Source organism: Musa acuminata, chromosome BXJ3-9 (genome assembly GCF_036884655.1).
Source record: "Musa acuminata AAA Group cultivar baxijiao chromosome BXJ3-9, Cavendish_Baxijiao_AAA, whole genome shotgun sequence".
Lineage (NCBI taxonomy): Eukaryota > Viridiplantae > Streptophyta > Magnoliopsida > Zingiberales > Musaceae > Musa > Musa acuminata.
The window spans coordinates 7,180,821-7,199,377 of record NC_088357.1 but is presented as its reverse complement, the minus strand read 5'-3'; the positions used below and the strand labels follow the sequence as shown (position 1 = coordinate 7,199,377).

The window sequence follows — 18,557 nt, the reverse complement described above, 5'->3', positions numbered from 1 at the left end:
GTACCTGTCCGTAATTGAATTGGGAAGCCAAAAAAAAAACGAACTTTTGCCCAAGGGGGAAATTTAAAAAAGACCAGACCGCGTTGCGTGTAAACGTTCGCGCACCATCAAAAGGTTGCTGGCTACTCTACACCCTCGGCTGGTTTTAATTTTTTAATCTTGTGTCAGTCACCCAACAGAGTTTGCTGCATGAGAGAACAGCTACTGATTACCAAACTACCATGGAAAATAATCCTATGCCTATAATTTAATTACATTATAAGTGGCAAAAACCTTGCTAGCAAAATTTCCAAAATAGTAATAATTTTAAATTCGATCAACAAGTTTAATTAATTACAAATATAAAAATGAGATAAAAGAAGAAGATAAGCAAATGTGTATAAGATGAATCGATAGGAGCAATTAGATCTGACACCATTGTCATGCCGAGTAATTCCTTCAGAAATGCACACAACAGGATCTTTTAACTCAGCCTCCATAATTGCAGCAGAGTACGGTGGGGGAACATAAATAGCTCACACCAGCTTTGGTCTCAGCCATTAAGCAACAGTATTGAAGACCGGAAGACCAAAGTGTTCAGTTCCACCTAAAACAAAGAGAACCAATTTTCAAAATGATTTAACAAGCCATGATGATACTATCAATTGAGAACCTTAGAGCTTGATTAGCAAGGTTTACAAGATTAATCTCGAGATCAGTCATCGGATTTTTAAGACTGAGATCAGTTAGAATAGGTGAGTATGGGTTGGATTAACCCCAAAAGGCTAAACATTGACTGAGAGGTACATTGGAAATCTGGAGCTCCATCAAACTCCCAACTGGGATCAGCAAGAAACATATTACAAACCACAAATACTATTTATTTAGTCCAACAATTTCTCCAATGGCTTCGCCAAAACATAAAGCTTCCATTTAAGGGTTCACCGAGTTACTACATGTCTACTAAGTTAGAAAAGTGAAACAAGTTACCTATAATAACTAAATAATGTACTGTATGTATAACTGGTGGTCATTTCTTACACCTTTGATGAACGCAAAACAAAATACTCCAAATGACATTTAATCTTATGGCAACTAATATTGCAAACCAAATTCTGTGAAACTTTAGGAATAAAATTTACTGAGAAGCAAGGTAAACCAAAATAATGGACATACAAACATCTATGTTAATCAGATAAAGAAGAACATTAAAGAAAGTCACATTTGAATATAAGTGAACCAATATGAAAGCAACTTTGTCCTCAATTCATGTGACCCCTGTGTAAGACTTTGATCCTCCCAGAACTCTGTGTTTGGATAAGTTCTCTCAAAGAACAATTCTAAAAGTGCACGAGATAGAGTCCTACAATTTCCGAGCCATAAGTTAACTCACAATAATAAAGTTTGTCTACTCTTTTAAGATCAGACATTCTCTTCCTCAAATACATTAATCTTCAGAAACGTTAACAGCTAACCCTCGCTCGCACAAGAGCTTTCAGTTGTATTACCTGTTCATGACTATCACCTAATTTATAGAAAACAAGATGATTTTTCTCATATGATTTTTGATGTAAAATAATGAGATGTGATGAAAATAAACAATAAGCGGTGAATCGGTAACAATCATATTGAACTTGTTTACTTATTACAATATTTGTTAGGCTAACAAGCCATGTTGCCTTGGGCTACTATACCTATCGATGTTGGGATGATTTAGATGAGACATTATTATTATTCTTATTATTATTATTATTATCATTGTAATTCTCATATAATATTTGGTGGTGATGAAGAACACTATGAAAAGGAACAAAAAAGTAAATATTCATACCTGTGGAAAAGGAAATTACAAACTCAATGTAGATTTAAATAAGGAAATCTTTAGAAGAAATAGGACCTCAACATTTCATTTCTTTTAACTTTTTTTAGATCAGGAAAAGGCTTAGATTGCAATGTTTAATAGCAGTAGTAAAAGAAACAATGCTAGTGGTTTGAGCAATGGTCGGAGAAACACATACACGCAAGATAGGGGGTTTTCTTCCTCCTTCAAAGATCGTGGTTCGCTTCAGGGGTTTCAGCCATAATCCCAAAGGCCACCATAAAAACCCGTCTTTCTCACCTAAAATATTGGTCTAATGGTGGTGTACCATCAGATTAGAGTTCAAAATCTCATCCGACTTATTTAAAGGTTCTGGGATCAAAACCCATCTTTCTTACTTAACTTTTGTCAAAAAAAAAAGGTGCCCTAAAATAAGGCACAACTGGTGGTGGAACCATGAATAGACCTAAGCATCAAAGGATTAGAAGAAGGTTTATATGCAACATATAGAAAAGAGTGAATATCTTGCAAGGCAGGGTAGAAAATACAATAGTGCGAATCGCATATTGGGTGAAAGCAACAACATGGCAAATAGATTTCTTATGAAATCTATTTGAGAAACCATAAAAATTTTCTTTCCTATGCTTAAAATTGGAGAAACCATAAAAATGGCTTTCCTGGATGCGTAGAAGGATGGAGGCCAAATGTAATAGTCTTCGGAATTGAACTTTTAGAAGAGCATCCTACTGAGAAAATAAGGCAATGCTCAAACTCACTATACCATAGGATTAGTGAAATAAACATGAAATGAGCACTGGAAAGCTTCCTGAAAGAATTCCATATTGTTATGTGCAGTACTGATTGACCACCTATGATTTCATGAGATCAGATGGCATTAATGCAAAATAACATTATGGAGAAAAAAAATGCATAAATAGGCATCTTGTATGGGCATACATGAAAAGAAAAACCAACGAACTTAATAAATAATTACAATGGGCCAGAAAAACAAGATTAGAGTAAAAAATTACATGCCACAGCATAAGATTTATCATCGTTACATCACTATCATACTACTTATCCACCACCATTTTCAAAGCAGTATAATCAAATTTCGACCTATGAAAGCTGGCGGACTCCAATCACCAGTCCAATAGCACAATCCCGAACGAAAGAGATGATCAAACCTAGAAAATCCTATCCCTTCTAATAGTCTAGCATAGGTTTTCAAGGTACCAAATAAAAGCAAGTGATAGTCAACCGCATGTTGTCATCTAAACAGCACCATAGAGTTACTCCCACTAAACTTGACCGCGGTTTCGGTTCTGCCAAATTTGAAATCAGAATCACCGGTTCCAGCTCCAATTTCATCCACCAGTTTCGATTGACAAAACAATTAAATTTCTGTGCCAAAATTCAAACCCAAGTTATTAGGTTTTAAATTTAAAGCACTAACCAGTACAAAAACAATTTGTGTTCTAACCCTTTTTGCATATTTAGCCAGTTTGGAACCCTTACGGTTCCAATTCCAGTTCAAATTTCTAGAAACCAGAACCAAACCATATGGTACAATCGTCTTGAACTTGTTTACTTATAATATTTGTTAGGCTAACAAGCCATGTTGCCTTTGGCTACTATACCTATCGATGTTGGGATGATTTAGATGAGACATTATTATTATTATTATTATCATTGTAATTCTCGTATGATATTTGGTGGTGCTGAAGAACACTATGAAAAGGAACAAAAAAGTAAATATTCATACCTGTGGAAAAGGAAATTACAAACTCAATGTAGATTTAAATAAGGAAATCTTTAGAAGAAATATGACCTCAACATTTCATTTCTTTTAATTTTTTTTAGATCAGGAAAAGGCTTAGATTGCAATGTTTAATAGCAGTAGTAAAAGAAACAATGCTACAGTGGTCGGAGAAACACATACACGCAAGAGGGGGGGTTTCCTTCCTCCTTCAAAGATCGTGGTTCGCTTCAGGGGTTTCAGCCATAATCCCAAAGGCCACCATAAAAACGCCATGATCTACAGAAAGAATTACAAGCCAATTCAAGAAACCTAGATCCCAGCAGGAAGATCAATTAAAATCCCACAAGAAACGAGAGGAATCGGGAATCAGCAGCAGATCTTGTACGACACAACGACATCCAAACCAAGAAAAGTCGAGAAAGGACATCAAGAACACAACAAAGATCCACAGTGATCATCAAGAACTCGTACACGCAGGATAGGGGGTTTCCTTCCTCCTTCATAGATCCTGGTTCGCTTTCAGGGGTTTCAGCCATAATCCCGAAGGCCACCATAAAAATGCCCTGATCTACAGCAAGAATTACGAGCCATTCAAGAAACCTAGATCCCAGCAGGAAGATCAATTAAAATCCCACAAGAAACGAGAGGAATCGGGAATCAGCAGCAGATCTTGTGCGACACGACGACATCCAAACCAAGAAAAGTCGAGAGAGGACATAAAGAACACAACAAAGATCCACAGTGACCATCAAGAACGCAAGAAAGAACCACACCAAGCCCTTTCGGAAAGGACAGGTGGGTTTGTGCGGCGGGCTCACCATCTCGGCACCGTACTTGACGGCCTGATCGGTGTGGAAGGTGCCGTCCCGGCCGACGATGCTCTGGCAGATGAGGAGAGAGGGGAAGAAGGGGCGGCGAAGAGCTTGGAGCTCCCACGCTTCGGCGGCACATCGCGAGAGAGAGAGAGAGAGAAGAGAGGGAAAGAGAGATTTCAAGATTTTATATTGTTTTCTTTTATTTATTTATTTTCTTGTGTGAGAAAACAAAATTTGAAAAAGAAATTAAACACCAAATAAATAACAATGTCCGAACTGTTTGGGGCCCATTGCTTGAATATTCTTCCCATTAAATTATACACAGATTAAATCATTAAAATTTTCTCCCTAATTTTTCAGTTTTTTTTGGGGGTAAAATTTAACATTTTGAAAAGGAATAGAAAGTAAATATTCACATATATGAAATTGAAATACTACTTTCAATGTAAATTTAAGCAAAGAAAAATACAGCCTCATCATTTCATTTCCATCAATCATTTTTAGACCACAAAAATGCTCAGCATGTAGTTCTTATTGGAATTTTATTTCTGGTATTCAGATCTAAGTCAAACAATCATATATAGATTGAACACCAGCACTATATTTTGAGCTTAGACTCTTAACTTTTCTCAATCATATCTCTGTCTCACCCAAATATTATTATCTCTTCCAACATTTCACAGTCTCATGCATCCAACATGATTCCAGTCCATATTACACATAAAAGGAAACTACAGGAAAAAGAAAAGAGAATCAAAGCATTTGCAGTCTGTCTTGTTGATACCAGCTTGCTTTCAGCATTCCAGATATAATGGAATTGTGGTGTTCTGCCCTTTTTGATGTTTCACATACTGGAGAGTCTGGCCTTCAGATATCTCATAACCTGGCGCTAGTAAATCTGCTTGTGATGCTGAAATCAACATTGTCAAAAGAAAATGTAGATATAGAACAGGTAAATCTAACGGCGAAAAGGCTTATATTTTGCTATTTAGAGCAGTAATTCCAGAAACAGATACAACATAGACCACATTATGATTCAAACTTATTCCTCAAGTACATATTTCGCTTGAGTTCGTCGAAAGGCCGAACACTGAGGAGGATCTCGCACTTACACCTGGAAAACAAAAATATTTGATCGGTACCAGCAGAAGAAGATTAAGTTAGTCTCGGCTATTTGAATAAATAGGCCTTCTGCCAGTATGAACTAGTGGCCCCAAGATATTTGGAACATTGAAAATTGAGATTGCATTAGAGAATAAGATACTGAGATCGATATGTGAAATATGAATCCAAGATCTAAGTTTGGTTTTCTATTTCAAAAGAAGATTTATGTGCTGTCATAGCCATTCAGATTTAGAGTTTCCCCAAAATGAAGATTGCAAGTCATTAATATGCATGTTCACCTCAATATATCAATTCAATGTTTGGTAGAAACTCAAGCTGACAACACAACTTTCACAACAGAAGAGCAAGGTTGAAAAATGTCAATTTTAGGGCCATAAAGATGAGATGGTAAGGGAGGCCAAGGAAGACTAGAATGATGTCCTACAAAACTCAGTGGAACCAAGAAGATGCACAAACATAAAAATGGCTTTCCTGGATGCATAGAAGGATGGAGGCCAAAGGTAATAATAGTCTTGGGAATTGAACTTTTAGAAGAGCATGCTACTGAGAAAATGAGGCAATGCTCAGACTCACTGTACCATAGGATTAGTGAAAGAATTCCATACTGTTATGTGCAGTACTGATTGACCACCTATGATTTCATGAGATCAGTCAGCATTAATGCAAAATAACATTATGGAGAAAAAAATGCATAAATAGGCATCTTGTAGGAGCATACATGAAAAGAAAAACCAATGAACTCAATAAATCATTACAATGGGCCAGAAAAAGAAGATTAGAGTAAATTTGAGAAGTTTTGGTATTATAAGGTCAAATTGTGCAGAAGGGTGTCAATTTAATGACACTTAAGCTGGACTTTAGAGACTCTATTTGCACAAGGAGCACTCTAAGTGAAGAAAACCATGAAATGGGTCTCCTTTTTAAAGGAAATTGCCCTATTCTGAGGGTACATAGGCAAAAGAACAATTGATAAAGGAGAAGGAAAAGAGATCCAACCTCTTGCCTTGCTCAGTGCCGTCAATTTGCTACTAATTTCTAGGTTTTACTCCTAAATTAAAGCAAAAGTGATTCAAAGAAGAGGAGAAATCAACAGGCAAAGGGATCTGACCTCCGAAACCGGGAGCGGGAGCAACTCCTCCGGTGAGAACACGCCACGAGGGGAGGCATTGACCCTGCAATGCGGGACGCTCTCGAACAGCGTCGCAGGACGCAACTCCGAGAGGAAGCCCACAATAAACTCGATGGTGCCATCGGCGGGGCGGGCCACGATATCGGAGATGGAAAGCCAGACGAAGGACTTCTTAATCTGGATCCCGGAAAGGTCGGAGATGATGCCGTAGCGGATCTGACCCCGGATGGTCTTCCCGTAGTGGACGAGGTCGGTGAACTTGACGTAGCACGGCGCCCTGAGCTCCACCACGAACTTGCCATTCTCGGCGAGCGAGAAACTCGACACCGAGTCTGGAAGGAGCCCCTTGGGGAGCCCAAAGGCCTGGAGCGCGTCGTGCGCGTCGTCAGCCGAGGCAGTGAGGACGGCCACGAGGAGTAGCGCAGCGGCGGAGAAAAGACGGAGGCGGCTCGCCATTGTTTGGTGGGTAACGGTTCCATGAGGAGAGCAGCTATATATAGATACATGCTACGTAGCTGTACTCGATAGTTTTCTGGCTGTAACTCGCTCTTCTTACCTGAGTAGATGTTGGACGAATTGACTACCTCGCAGGTGGGTCCCAATTTTCTCCCGTCTTCCTCTCCGCGATTTCTCTCCCATTGGTTTGAGTGGGGCCCAAGTCCCATTCCTTCAATCAGGATAGACGTCGAAGCGGCAACAGACGCAGCAAAGATGAGGACATGCCTACGCGGGATCCCCTATGGCGGTCGGAGCAAGAGGTGGCCATGACAATGCCGTGATCGGCCGACGCGTATGCTGTTGGATTCCGGAAGGCGCTTGGAGCGGATCCGTCCGGAGAGGCTCGTGTTTCACGTGAACTCAGGGATTCCCGGCGTTCCTCGTGTCGCGCATGTTCGTCGTCTCTTCCTCCGAGGCTCGTTGTATATTATATCTCTTTTATAATGGATTAATTAATACCCTAATCCAACTCAAGCAGATCGATATGGGTACCACGTGAACTCAGGGAATCCCGGCGTTCCTCGTGTCGCACATGTTCGTCGTCTCTTCCTCCGAGGCTTGTTGCATATTATTATATCTCTGCGCCAGGAAGCTCATTCTTTTGCACTGGATTAATTAATACCCTAAGCCAACTTAAGCAGATCGATATGGATAAATGTATCCAAAAAGAATCCATTAGTTATCATCCACATGTTGATTAGAAACAATAACAGTAGTTTACATGCGAGCTTTATCGTATCCAAGACTCCCAACTATACCAACATGTATTCTCAAACTTAACCAAGAGATTAACATATTCATATCGATCTGCATTGACAATAAATATAATTACGTGTACTTGTCAGATTGAAGAAGAATTTATCTAGGAATAATTTATATGACAATAGGAAAAAAAAAAAAAGGCAAGAACACAGTAACAACCAGGAAACTCAAATCCAGAAAAAGTATCTGTGAAAAGTTGCCATTTGTTGGGAAGCCCTCTCGATCTAAACCATTAGCAGTAGGCGAGTAGTTTTAACCATAGTAATCAGGATTAAAGACCTGATCGGGTGGGGGTATCAAAATACGAAAAAGGCTATGACTCAAATATCATTCCTATTTCTTACCACAACACACTGCGTTTTTCAAACATAAAAATAGCAATTAAATCTGAATGAAAGAAGAGATGTCCGAGAGGAAAAAAAACTCTCATTTATAGCTCACTTTACATCTTCAATATAGTTTTCTATATCAATGATAAATTAGTAAGAGTCTGGTCGCTATATCTTCAATTCTATCACCAATAATTCCCTCTATATTAATATGTACAATGTTTCAAAACCTGAATTGACTTGACTTTATAGCCTCCTCATCGCTTAACCTTCAAGAAAAATATACCATATTAGTTGCTTGCAATACTAATATGATAAAATTAAAAGGACAAACTCTTTTTGTAGCATTCCCAGTAACCAAATGTGGCCCATAAAGAAATTACTTATGTGGTAGTCATTTGCATAAATGACATTAATCATCATCTCATAGTGTCATACAAGTATGAATTATACAGGTTAAAATCAAGACAATTCATAGATCACTATAGCATTACTTTTTTAAGCAAGCAGCAGCTGTGAAATTAGCATGAATAAGAAAATATGGCACTGGAAAGCATAACAAATGACACAATAAAACATCATATCTAGCATAAGCAAATCTATAAATTTAGCTTTTCATTTACACAAAACAAACTTTGATATTTGTACAAAAATTTCATCAACCCATTGGTTCTCTCTGAACATCCCGAGGATTACCTCATCCCAATATCTAATATCCCATGCCACAACAATATCCAACAGGATATTATATAGTACAAGAAACTTTAATAATATTTGATAGCAGCATAAATGCAGAGGGTAGATAAACTAACTAAATGCCGGTACACAGCATATTTAGAAAAAAAAAATTGACCTCCTAGAAAACGGTATTCACACTTACCACTAGTTTCAACATCTAATTCTAGGCTTGCAGCGAAATTCAGCTAGAAGCGCTATATGATCAGATGACCACTCAGGGGAAGGTATTGCAGTGTGCTTCCGCAAATTTTCCTCATCCAAGAGCTCTAATACAGATTCCACAAATAGAGAATCCGCTGAAAACACAAGCAAGATGGCTTAGGACAATTTGGACATCATACTGTGACAAAGTTTTGAGCACCAACTATGAAAATAAAGCAAAAGATTTACTGGACAAGTTGCAAACCTGTGTAGAATATGTAGTCGACAGTCCCAACAAAATCCCTGGAGCAATTTGTGAACAAAGGTTCGAGTGTCAAGGCATCCATCCTCCTCCTTTGTTGCTCTAAACCAGGAGTGACTCCAGCCATTCTTGCAAATGATGAGTATGCGCTGACCTGTCGCATGTGCATACATGTTAACACCAAAAGAGCTTACAGATTATGTAAAAACATAAATTATAGTTTGTAGAGTAAATTGTTTGTAAAACTATAGATAATTATGATGATTACCAATGGAAGCTGGTGAGTTAAATTGTTTGTAGAGCGCAAAATCCCAAGGGGATCTACAGCCAAATCTGGATGCAACGTTCCAACTTTGCCATTTGCAAGAAGTGCGTGAGGAGCACTACATCCATAATACTTATTCAGATACTTGAATTTTACTTCATGCAAAAAGAGAAACTGATAAAAGAATATCCACAGACCTCCCTGGGACAGAGTTAAAATCTCCACAGACCAACATTGGAATATCTGCACTTACAGCAATTTTCTCCAATCCTTTTAAAAGAGTATGAACCTGAGAGCATCCCATTGACAAAAATCATAATGATAATTTAAAAGGAAAACAAATGCAGCAGTATGTGCTACAAAGGTAAAGCTGGATAGAATGAAAACCTGCCAAAGTTTAACATCCTTATGTTCATGATGAACATTTACATGCGTATTTGCCTGCATGGATGACCAAAAGCAAATGATTATACCTATAGAATTTTGCATGTGTGTCAAGAACATCAATAGTTAACTGGCAGTTCTGAAAGCAACTTGAAAAGAAATATGCAAACAAGTTTAGGCATCAACTTCAATCTATGGCACATAGTTCCTAGCACATTAAAAACATAAGAGTGCAAAAAAAAAAAAAAATACATTTTTTCCCAACGAGAATAAAGTCAACAGGAAGGAAGGCTCTAACCATAGCTACCATTTAAAATGATTCATTTGCTAAATAAAATTGTTATAGCAGGGTTACAGTGGCAAACCAAATGAAAAAAATAATCCAGTAAGAAAAACCCATCAAGTCACCAAAATAAAAATGTTCTTCCAAGCAAATGATTCCATAGAGAAAAATATTAGGACCACCATTGTGAGGATTCACAATTTCCACAAACAATGTCATTCCCTAAGAAAAATGCCATTATTGATGTTTGTTTTGGTAGGGAAAACACATACACATACAAACATGAACATTTGCAACTGCAGTCCAGATTTTTAGGAAAAGATGTCTTTTAGTTTTCTGAAAACAAACATAAGCCCACAAAATCCTTCATTTCATTATCTTTTAGTTTACTTCAACAATGCCAAAAAAGAAAATGGAACCTTTTCCTTTAATCCAACACCTGGTATTTGGCTTTTTGGAAAATCTTTTGCTGTGGAAATAATTTCACCATTTTCTTGCAAAAAAAGCAGACCCTTAAAGGAACTTTGATAAGTAATATGACAAAATGAAGCACAAAACCATGTCTTCCTTACAAGCTTAACAAGCTTATGCTTCATTAATACTGTAAATACATGACATTTTAGGCACACGATACAGCATATCCATATGCAAAATAGATAGCAATTACTTACACAGTATGCAAATTTAAAGGATGACAAGATAAGAAAACTGACCACACAAATTAGCTGTCTTTTTCCAGGATTACCAGAGACACGGCTCGTAAATTTTGCTTCTAAAACCACAATAAGGGCAATATTATCCTACATACATAAATAACCATAAGAATGAGGAAACACTTGCAATTAGAAAGGGTCCTGCAAACAAGAGCCAAATGATGACCTTTATCAGACGACTCAGAGCAACTTTCTTCTGACCAGCTGATGAAGACTGTGCAGCCTTGTTGAACTCAACCTGAGTACAGATATCAAGTTAATCCTACACTTTCAGATGACATCAATCAGCATACCAGTACTCATTGCAAGTGCAGCTACCTCATATTTTTTGACATGTGAAAACCTGTCCCTGCGGAAAAATGTAGCACAACCATCAAGAGTATTTGGATTGCCACTATAAACCTGAACAAACAATTTTGTTAGAATATAGAAGACAAAGCTCTATAACATGAAACAAATATTGAAGAAGTTCAATATGAAATAAGACCTCTGAAGTCTTTTTCTTGTATAGTGCTTGATACCCATGTTTATCAAGTTCTGGAGCAAAGAATTCCTCAAAATGGTCACTTTGAACCTGCATTATATGTAAGTTATTAATCTTTAGATTGTCGAAAAGTAGAATCAGTTGATATTTCAAAATTAAAAAACTAAAAATTTTCCACAGAAAATATATAAAAAAATTGGATTAAGAAGATAATAATGCACTACCAAACATATTCATATATGTTGCTGCAAACATGCAGGCAAGCAACAGCTACTCTCATTCATAGTTCATTAAAAAACACATTACGGGAAGCTCAGTGAAGAAAATGAAAATAACAAACAGAAAGAATTTTTCTTTAGTTAACAAAATTGATACATCATGTATACACTAATAAAAAAATGATTGGATAAAATTGCATACAATCAATTAATGTCTGCATAAAGATAAGTTGTTAGCAAAAGGATATTTTAACATAAAGAACCTAGAATCTCAAGCAAAGAGATAGTATAGAACGTAAAGAACAGAAACACTAAGAAAGGTTGAACCTTTTTTCTGAAGAGAATATTTAATAGGTCTCTTGAACTTAGGAAAAAACAAAATTTTAAAATTGTACCTCCTGAAGACAGACTATGTCAGCTTGGTAGCCAATAATTTCTCGCAACAAGTTTTGCCTGCGGTAAGGCCATGAAAGTGCCCAAGTTGGGCAGTAGCTATACACCTCATTTGTGGCATATGCATCAGAGAGAATGTTGTATGAAAGCACCGAGAAAGTCCCTGAAGCTATTCGACCATCTAGATTCAATTGCCCCGAGAGGGCTACATTCACTGGAATCATGTGACGTGGAGTAGGAGAGGGGGCTGGAATTACACGTGCTGTCAAAATGGCATTTACATTTCCAACATGTTTTCTTGTCTCCACATCTATTGCTACACATTCAAACTTAAGAACATGATTAATATCATCAGATGTTGGTGTATATGTCCTAGAAAACCCAACTTCAGACCAGGCTTCTCCAGTTTTTTCAGCAACAGCTGTAGGATACATAGAAATTGAACCATTATTACTATTAAAGCGTCCAAACAACTCTTCCTCTTCGGCTCCATTTTCTTTTGCCGTTTTCTTTGCTCGGTCATGCAATGAACGATGGTGCTGCCAAGCATCAGACAAACACCTAGGAGTACAATGGTAACTCTTGGTAATAGGTACTTTCTCCTTAAGACAGACCAGGCACTGCAGAGTTGCTTGCTCAGTCGGATGTACACTGCATATAGCAACTTTTTGATCACCTTGATTCCGGTACCTGCACATCAAAGTGTACATACAAGACAAATGGTTCAAATACAACAGCCAAAGGAGAGCATTAAATAATTACATTTTGCAATATAAAATTTCCAAGTTATGCATAACACCAATTGATGATAATGTCAAGAACCATATTTAAATTAAAACTTTGAACAACAAAGTAAGGGTTATTTTAAGTGATACTATTACTAAAGCAACACAATCTTTTAGGGGCCAAAATTGCATGGAACATGAGGGTTTTATGCCCAGCTCCATCCCCATAGGTCCACTGACATTTTAAAGTTATGCCTGGTCAGACTTGTACTTGGATAGCAATGGCAAACCAGCAGGTACCGACCAAAAAAGAATGATGTCCCTCTTCTTCCTAAAATTTTAAAACAAGTATAATAACAGAGTTGAGCCACTCTGATATGAACTGAGTTCAGTCTTTAAAATTTGGTTAGGGCTGGTTCACTGGACACTGCTCAGTGGTGGTTAGTCCATGTGCCGGTTTAAGGTCAAACTGATATATATTATATGCCACCTGTAATGCATATTTTTAAATGTTGCATCCACTCTGATTGTGAGGTCGTTCTCAAGAACAACCCACCTGAAACCTCTGTGAGGTCAATCATGCTTTGATATCAACATGTATTACATATTAGAGTTGCAGGAATGAAGATGTTTAGATAGATCCATAGAGTAACTAGAAAAAATAAAATTTATTTACATTTGTGAACAATTGGGTATGACTTCAATCAAAAATAAAACTTTTAAGTGATAAACAAAACTGCAATTGAGTGGCATTAACAACAGAACAATCCTTTCATACATAAAACCATGTGAAATGCTAAATATAAGAGAACATACAACAATAAAAAGATACGGACACGAAAGCCACTAGACACTTATGAGAAACAGTAATTTCTGAAGCAAATTGAAATGATGAACTGCAATCAGAAGATGAATCACAGGAAGCACACTGAACGAAAACATACCACTTGTACTTCATGCAGTAGCCAATCAGCGGAGCAGGCTCGGGTACCTCGTCGATCGAGACGGAACCATCCGGTCGGCGCAAAAGAACATACGGCGCAATCTCGCAGCCAACGATGGGGACCTCCGACGGGAGATGAACCCGTAACACGGTCAGCATACCTCTCTGACGTCAAATCCCTCCCACCCAAGCTCAAAAAACCCTAACACCACAGCTGACAAGCGGCGGCGATCGGCCATCAACCGACAGTGGGCTCCGCCAGCGTTGACCACAGGAAATCCAAACCTAGAGATGTGAGCACGGTCCCAATGAGCACAATCCAACAGGGAAAAGCCCCCCCGGCGTCCGATGAACCCTAGAAGTAAGAGGTTTCTGGCGGGTCGTTCTCGAAGAAGATTGCGCCTGCCGGTCGTTCCTCCGTAAGAAATCCTTGGAAGAGAAGAGAAATCGGGCGATTGGGGATGAGAATGAAGAAGGAAGGAGCGATCGGACGTTAGGGTTTTATGAAGGCAGAGATGATGAACGAGAGGTGGGGGGTTTTGGGAAGCCGCGACTCCGCGCCGCGATGCGAGGAACGATTGAGGTACTACGATTTGATCTCTCACAGAGGTTGTCATTGTGATATTTAAAGGGGATCGACTGGGCTGTATAATTACGGTGATAACGTGGATTAAAGATTTCTTGAGCATAAAAAAGATTTGAAGTAAACAATTCTTACAAATTAGATATTTAATCTATTGAAATATACCATGCAAAATAATTTTGTGTCTTCTTATCAGTTATATGCATGATTAAATTCGACTAACGAGTATCCTAACAAATGTTGATTGGATAGAATTTCTCAATATCGAAGTTGCCTTATGAGCTACTTTTGATTTATTTTTCATATTTACAATTATCTCAAATTTCGATTAATAGTATAAGCGAATCAAAAAGATGCAGATACCCAAAGGGGCTGATCGGGACGAGCCATCATGTGGGACCCAGATTAACCAACGTTCACCTTCAATCACAAGGCATACATGCATACAGTTAGTGTAGGTAAGCTACATGTTGATCACTAGGGCTGTAGGATACACATCATGTAACGTTCAAGAAGCTTACGTACATAAAAATTTGTAGCTGAAGTAGATGGCAGCATTTATTTGATGTCTACCAAGACAAAAGACTAAGTTGAATCTCTTGAAATCCAAATCGTAGAGGAGAAATCTACGGTGTGTCAAGCTTTGCCCTTATTCACAGTAAACAAAATTTCATGTATTATTTTGATGATATCCATTATGTAAAAGAAATAGCAACAATAAACCTACCACAAGTTAAAATGATGGTTGCACTCGAGTCCAAAACACCAAATCCTACCACAAGAAAATAATACTTGAAGAACAAGATAAGCCACGATGACAAAAAAGCAATTCTGTTCTTAGGCTACACGGCATGGCATACGACACACTGAGCTAATACCGTCTTGGTACCCAGCAGACAAGAAGACAAACAAAATACTCATTCTGCAAATGTAAATGCTGAAGCACAAGTCACCAAGGTTTATGAAACTAATAGGCTACACTAAGACACAGCACCAGTCTTACAGGGGAACGGGTGGTTGTGACGGTCACAGATCCATAGATGCTAGCATTTGAAGCCATGGCATATGGACAAAACTATGATAAGAATTAGCGCAATAATTATGCCCAAGACGATCAGCTTAACCTTCATATTCTGTAGCCACATTTTCCTCCTCATCTTTGTCCCTTGCTGTCTAAAATCCTGTGCCTGTGTTACCAAACAGCAGATATCCATCGTATTTAAGAATCTCATCAGAGAAAGTTGACAGATACTGTGTGCTAAGAAATTGATAGCACGGCTTTGACAAGAAACCAACATCATGATAAGTTTGGTTTGCATACCTGGGAGCGAAGGTTCTCTGTCTTGTCAACAAGCAACTCAATTTTCTCCCCACGGTCAAGAACCTAAAGAATCAAGAAAGACGATCAAAAGAAAAGCATCGATGATGCCACACCACTGTACAAAAGTAGCATGCCAAGCATGAACTTTACAAATAGATGGTAACGATTACACACCTTCTCAATGTTTTCCATCATAACTCCTTTGACTTCAGAAACCTGAGCCTTCACCTTGGCAAGCTTGCTGATCTCTTCGGAGTGATCTACACAGTACTGCATCTGCTCTTTAAGCTTGGACCTGGTATGTTTGTAAGAGATTCGTTATTAAACATGCTTAGACAATGAGAAGGATGAACACTTAAGTGGTCATCAGGAATTAGTACCCAAACTCGCGGCTGAGGCTATTGGCTGAGGCCGTTGCAGCTTTTCCTCCTCCATATCTTTTGTTGAAGTCCTCCTTCACCCTGTCCAGGAAGCCAATGGGAATTTGCCTGCCAACTGACTCAACAGCAACTACACAATATGCTGCAAGATTCACGACTTCACTTAAGATCCAGACTAAAACTTAAGATTCTCACTTAAATTCTAAAATATTACTTGTCGATAAGATAAATGCATATTCATTGCACGAGAATAAATATATAGTGGCTCTTGGACCGTCAAAGTTATTGAATCTCAAGAAGCTAAGGGACCTTCGCTAAGAAGCAAAATGGCATGACAACGAGTCTTCCAATCAAGTTAAAGGTACACATAATGGAAGTCCATGAGGAATTAGACCCAACAGTATCCCCTTGAATCATATTTACCAGGAAAAGAAAAATCAAAGTACATGTCCCAAAGATGAACACTGGGCAAACTATAGGATTTTACCCAGTTTGTGAACCTTCCCACAAAACTGTCCAATGTCCATGCTTCCATGTAGTAATACAAAAGACCATAGATGCACTTGGTGCTGCAAATAAAATTTACTTAGATATGATATTGATTCTCATACAACAAATTGGTCAATGTTTCCAAAACATCTAAAGCACTAGAAATATAGACCACCCACTTCACCATCCCAGTAGAACAAAACATGACATCTAATAAATATTAAACAACTGCTTATATCAGCCAAAATTGTGTTATTCTTGAAAGCCTAACCTAGATTTGACCACTCTATGACAGCGACCAACTTCCCAATGGTTCACTGATTGCACTGGAGATACATGACTAAAAGGTATTCCAGCAATATTTTCAAAATAAAAGACTGACTGAAATCATCAATGGCAACGTTTTAACTACATAAAATGTATGATTACTTACAAATGGTGGCCGGTGGTAGATGACAACATTTGAATCATCTAAGCTCAAGATAGACAAAGAACTCTCAAACAGATGTCAAAACCACAGGTAAGTTCTTAGTTACTGGTGAAGGCACGATGGAAGTCTGAACTGACTTGTAACTAAAGAAAGAAAAAAAGAGCAGGAATCTCCACCTGAAAGGTAGATGGAGACCATTCCTGGTAAATTTCCAATCAATACTCCAAACCTTGGCAAAGATGCAAACATCAATTACACCTTTATAATGGGCTTAAACAAGGTAAAAAAATACAGACAATCTACTAGTCATTATCAATAATACAGATTATCAAACAAAAAAGACATCAAACAACACCTTTTGGAAACAGATTTAACTAAACTTCCATACTTCAACCAATGCCATAGTCTAATAGAAACACATTTCTACATCCAATTAAGCATGTATAACACAAATGAAATGTGATGCCTTTATATTAGAGAGTGCATTCAATCGACCTTCACTAGATCGTCCAATTCACTATTTGGATCTTGCAGTTCTGAATCAATTTACTCTTAAGTGATACTTCTACTGCTATTCATCAATCTCAACAAGCAAAAAGGGACAAAATATTCCTAAAATTTTCCTTGCAGCTGAATATAATTTGCCGATCCAATGGCCACTATAAAAACATCCTAACCAACGCTAACAATAAGATATTTACAAGAAGAATCATCTCCTGCTCCATTCGCTATTCCCACTAGATAGGAATGTACCCAAATCAACCGAAACCGGTACTCACTTAAAGCCCATCCTTCAATAAGACGAACAATCAAAATATCAGAAGCGGCAACGAATCCCCTAATTGCTCCAGAAACATCACGATATTGAAGAAGTGAAATCCTAACCTCATGAAACCCTAGACAACCCCCAAATCAATCAGAACATGCACTCCCCATCCCAAACCCATCAATCGGCAGCCGACATCGTCCGGCACGCCAAAACCACGAGGACGATCGACCGAGTCAAGCAGAAACCCTCGACACTCAGGATCGAGATCCAAGACACTCACTATATCCGTCCTCGACAAGGTAGTTGAAGGTGTGCCCGTCACAGTTGTAGGTGAACTTATTGTTGCTAGCGGGGAGCTTCTGCAGGCACTGAGCGGCGATGCTGTTGAAGTTGCCCGAGAACTCGGTGTACTCCGCCAGGATCACCGTCCCCCGCGCGACGAAGCTGTAGATCAGCGACTGCTGCCCCATCTCCCGATCCCCGATCAAACCCCACCCCTTGATCGACTGAAGCGAGATGGAGACAAAGAGACGCCGATCTCGGCGACCACGGAGAGAGGAAAGAATCCAAAAAGTGCCTCCTATTCCCTCCTCCAGACTGGAAATGATAAGCGAAAGGTTTATTTATATCTAGTGAGTGTGTAGTAATATTATAATCTTTGAGGAGATAAATAAAAAGTTCTTATTTTCTTATTCTTCCTTTGCTTTTATTGTATTACAGTCCTTGTACTTTATTATAATCTAAAACTAGGCCACAGCACAATATTGTTGTACCCGACGTTAATAACAAGAACTAATTTTGAAAATGTTGTGGGGTCA

At 38.3% G+C, this 18,557-nt stretch overlaps 3 protein-coding genes and 1 long non-coding RNA gene across 5 annotated transcripts; all 4 read right to left on the bottom strand.

The window, feature by feature from the left end:
- Positions 1 to 263: 263 nt before the first annotated feature.
- LOC108951257 (uncharacterized) lies at positions 264 to 4,526 on the bottom strand. Its single transcript, XR_010501303.1, has 3 exons — positions 4,379 to 4,526; positions 3,741 to 3,836; positions 264 to 586 (listed from the first exon to the last, which is right to left on the bottom strand). It is a non-coding gene; the product is annotated as an uncharacterized LOC108951257 (long non-coding RNA).
- Positions 4,527 to 4,986: 460 nt separating this feature from the next.
- On the bottom strand, positions 4,987 to 7,110 carry LOC135648964 (uncharacterized). 2 transcript variants are annotated; one of them, XM_065167006.1, is made up of 2 exons: positions 6,609 to 7,110; positions 4,987 to 5,285 (listed from the first exon to the last, which is right to left on the bottom strand). In XM_065167006.1, the coding sequence occupies exons 1-2, from the start codon at positions 7,083 to 7,085 to the stop codon at positions 5,265 to 5,267; spliced, it is 498 nt and encodes a 165-aa protein (XP_065023078.1). In that variant the 5' UTR covers positions 7,086 to 7,110; the 3' UTR covers positions 4,987 to 5,264. The 2 variants fall into 2 exon arrangements, with proteins under 2 accessions (XP_065023078.1, XP_065023079.1); XM_065167007.1 differs by lacking the exon at positions 4,987 to 5,285 and adding an exon at positions 5,335 to 5,489.
- Positions 7,111 to 8,299: 1,189 nt separating this feature from the next.
- On the bottom strand, positions 8,300 to 14,996 carry LOC103997600 (carbon catabolite repressor protein 4 homolog 1). The gene is made up of 13 exons (XM_065168364.1): positions 14,876 to 14,996; positions 13,769 to 14,770; positions 12,102 to 12,789; positions 11,492 to 11,578; positions 11,323 to 11,406; positions 11,171 to 11,242; positions 11,005 to 11,091; positions 10,012 to 10,065; positions 9,822 to 9,913; positions 9,628 to 9,742; positions 9,363 to 9,513; positions 9,099 to 9,252; positions 8,300 to 8,487 (listed from the first exon to the last, which is right to left on the bottom strand). Exons 2-12 carry the CDS (start codon positions 13,924 to 13,926, stop codon positions 9,107 to 9,109), a joined length of 1,734 nt encoding a protein of 577 aa, XP_065024436.1. The 5' UTR covers positions 13,927 to 14,770; positions 14,876 to 14,996; the 3' UTR covers positions 8,300 to 8,487; positions 9,099 to 9,106.
- A 127-nt stretch (positions 14,997 to 15,123) lies between these two features.
- LOC135649697 (vesicle-associated membrane protein 721-like) lies at positions 15,124 to 18,330 on the bottom strand. Its single transcript, XM_065168370.1, has 5 exons — positions 18,020 to 18,330; positions 16,052 to 16,193; positions 15,846 to 15,966; positions 15,672 to 15,734; positions 15,124 to 15,537 (listed from the first exon to the last, which is right to left on the bottom strand). Exons 1-5 carry the CDS (start codon positions 18,207 to 18,209, stop codon positions 15,394 to 15,396), a joined length of 660 nt encoding a protein of 219 aa, XP_065024442.1. The 5' UTR covers positions 18,210 to 18,330; the 3' UTR covers positions 15,124 to 15,393.
- Between the last annotated feature and the right edge of the window lie 227 nt (positions 18,331 to 18,557).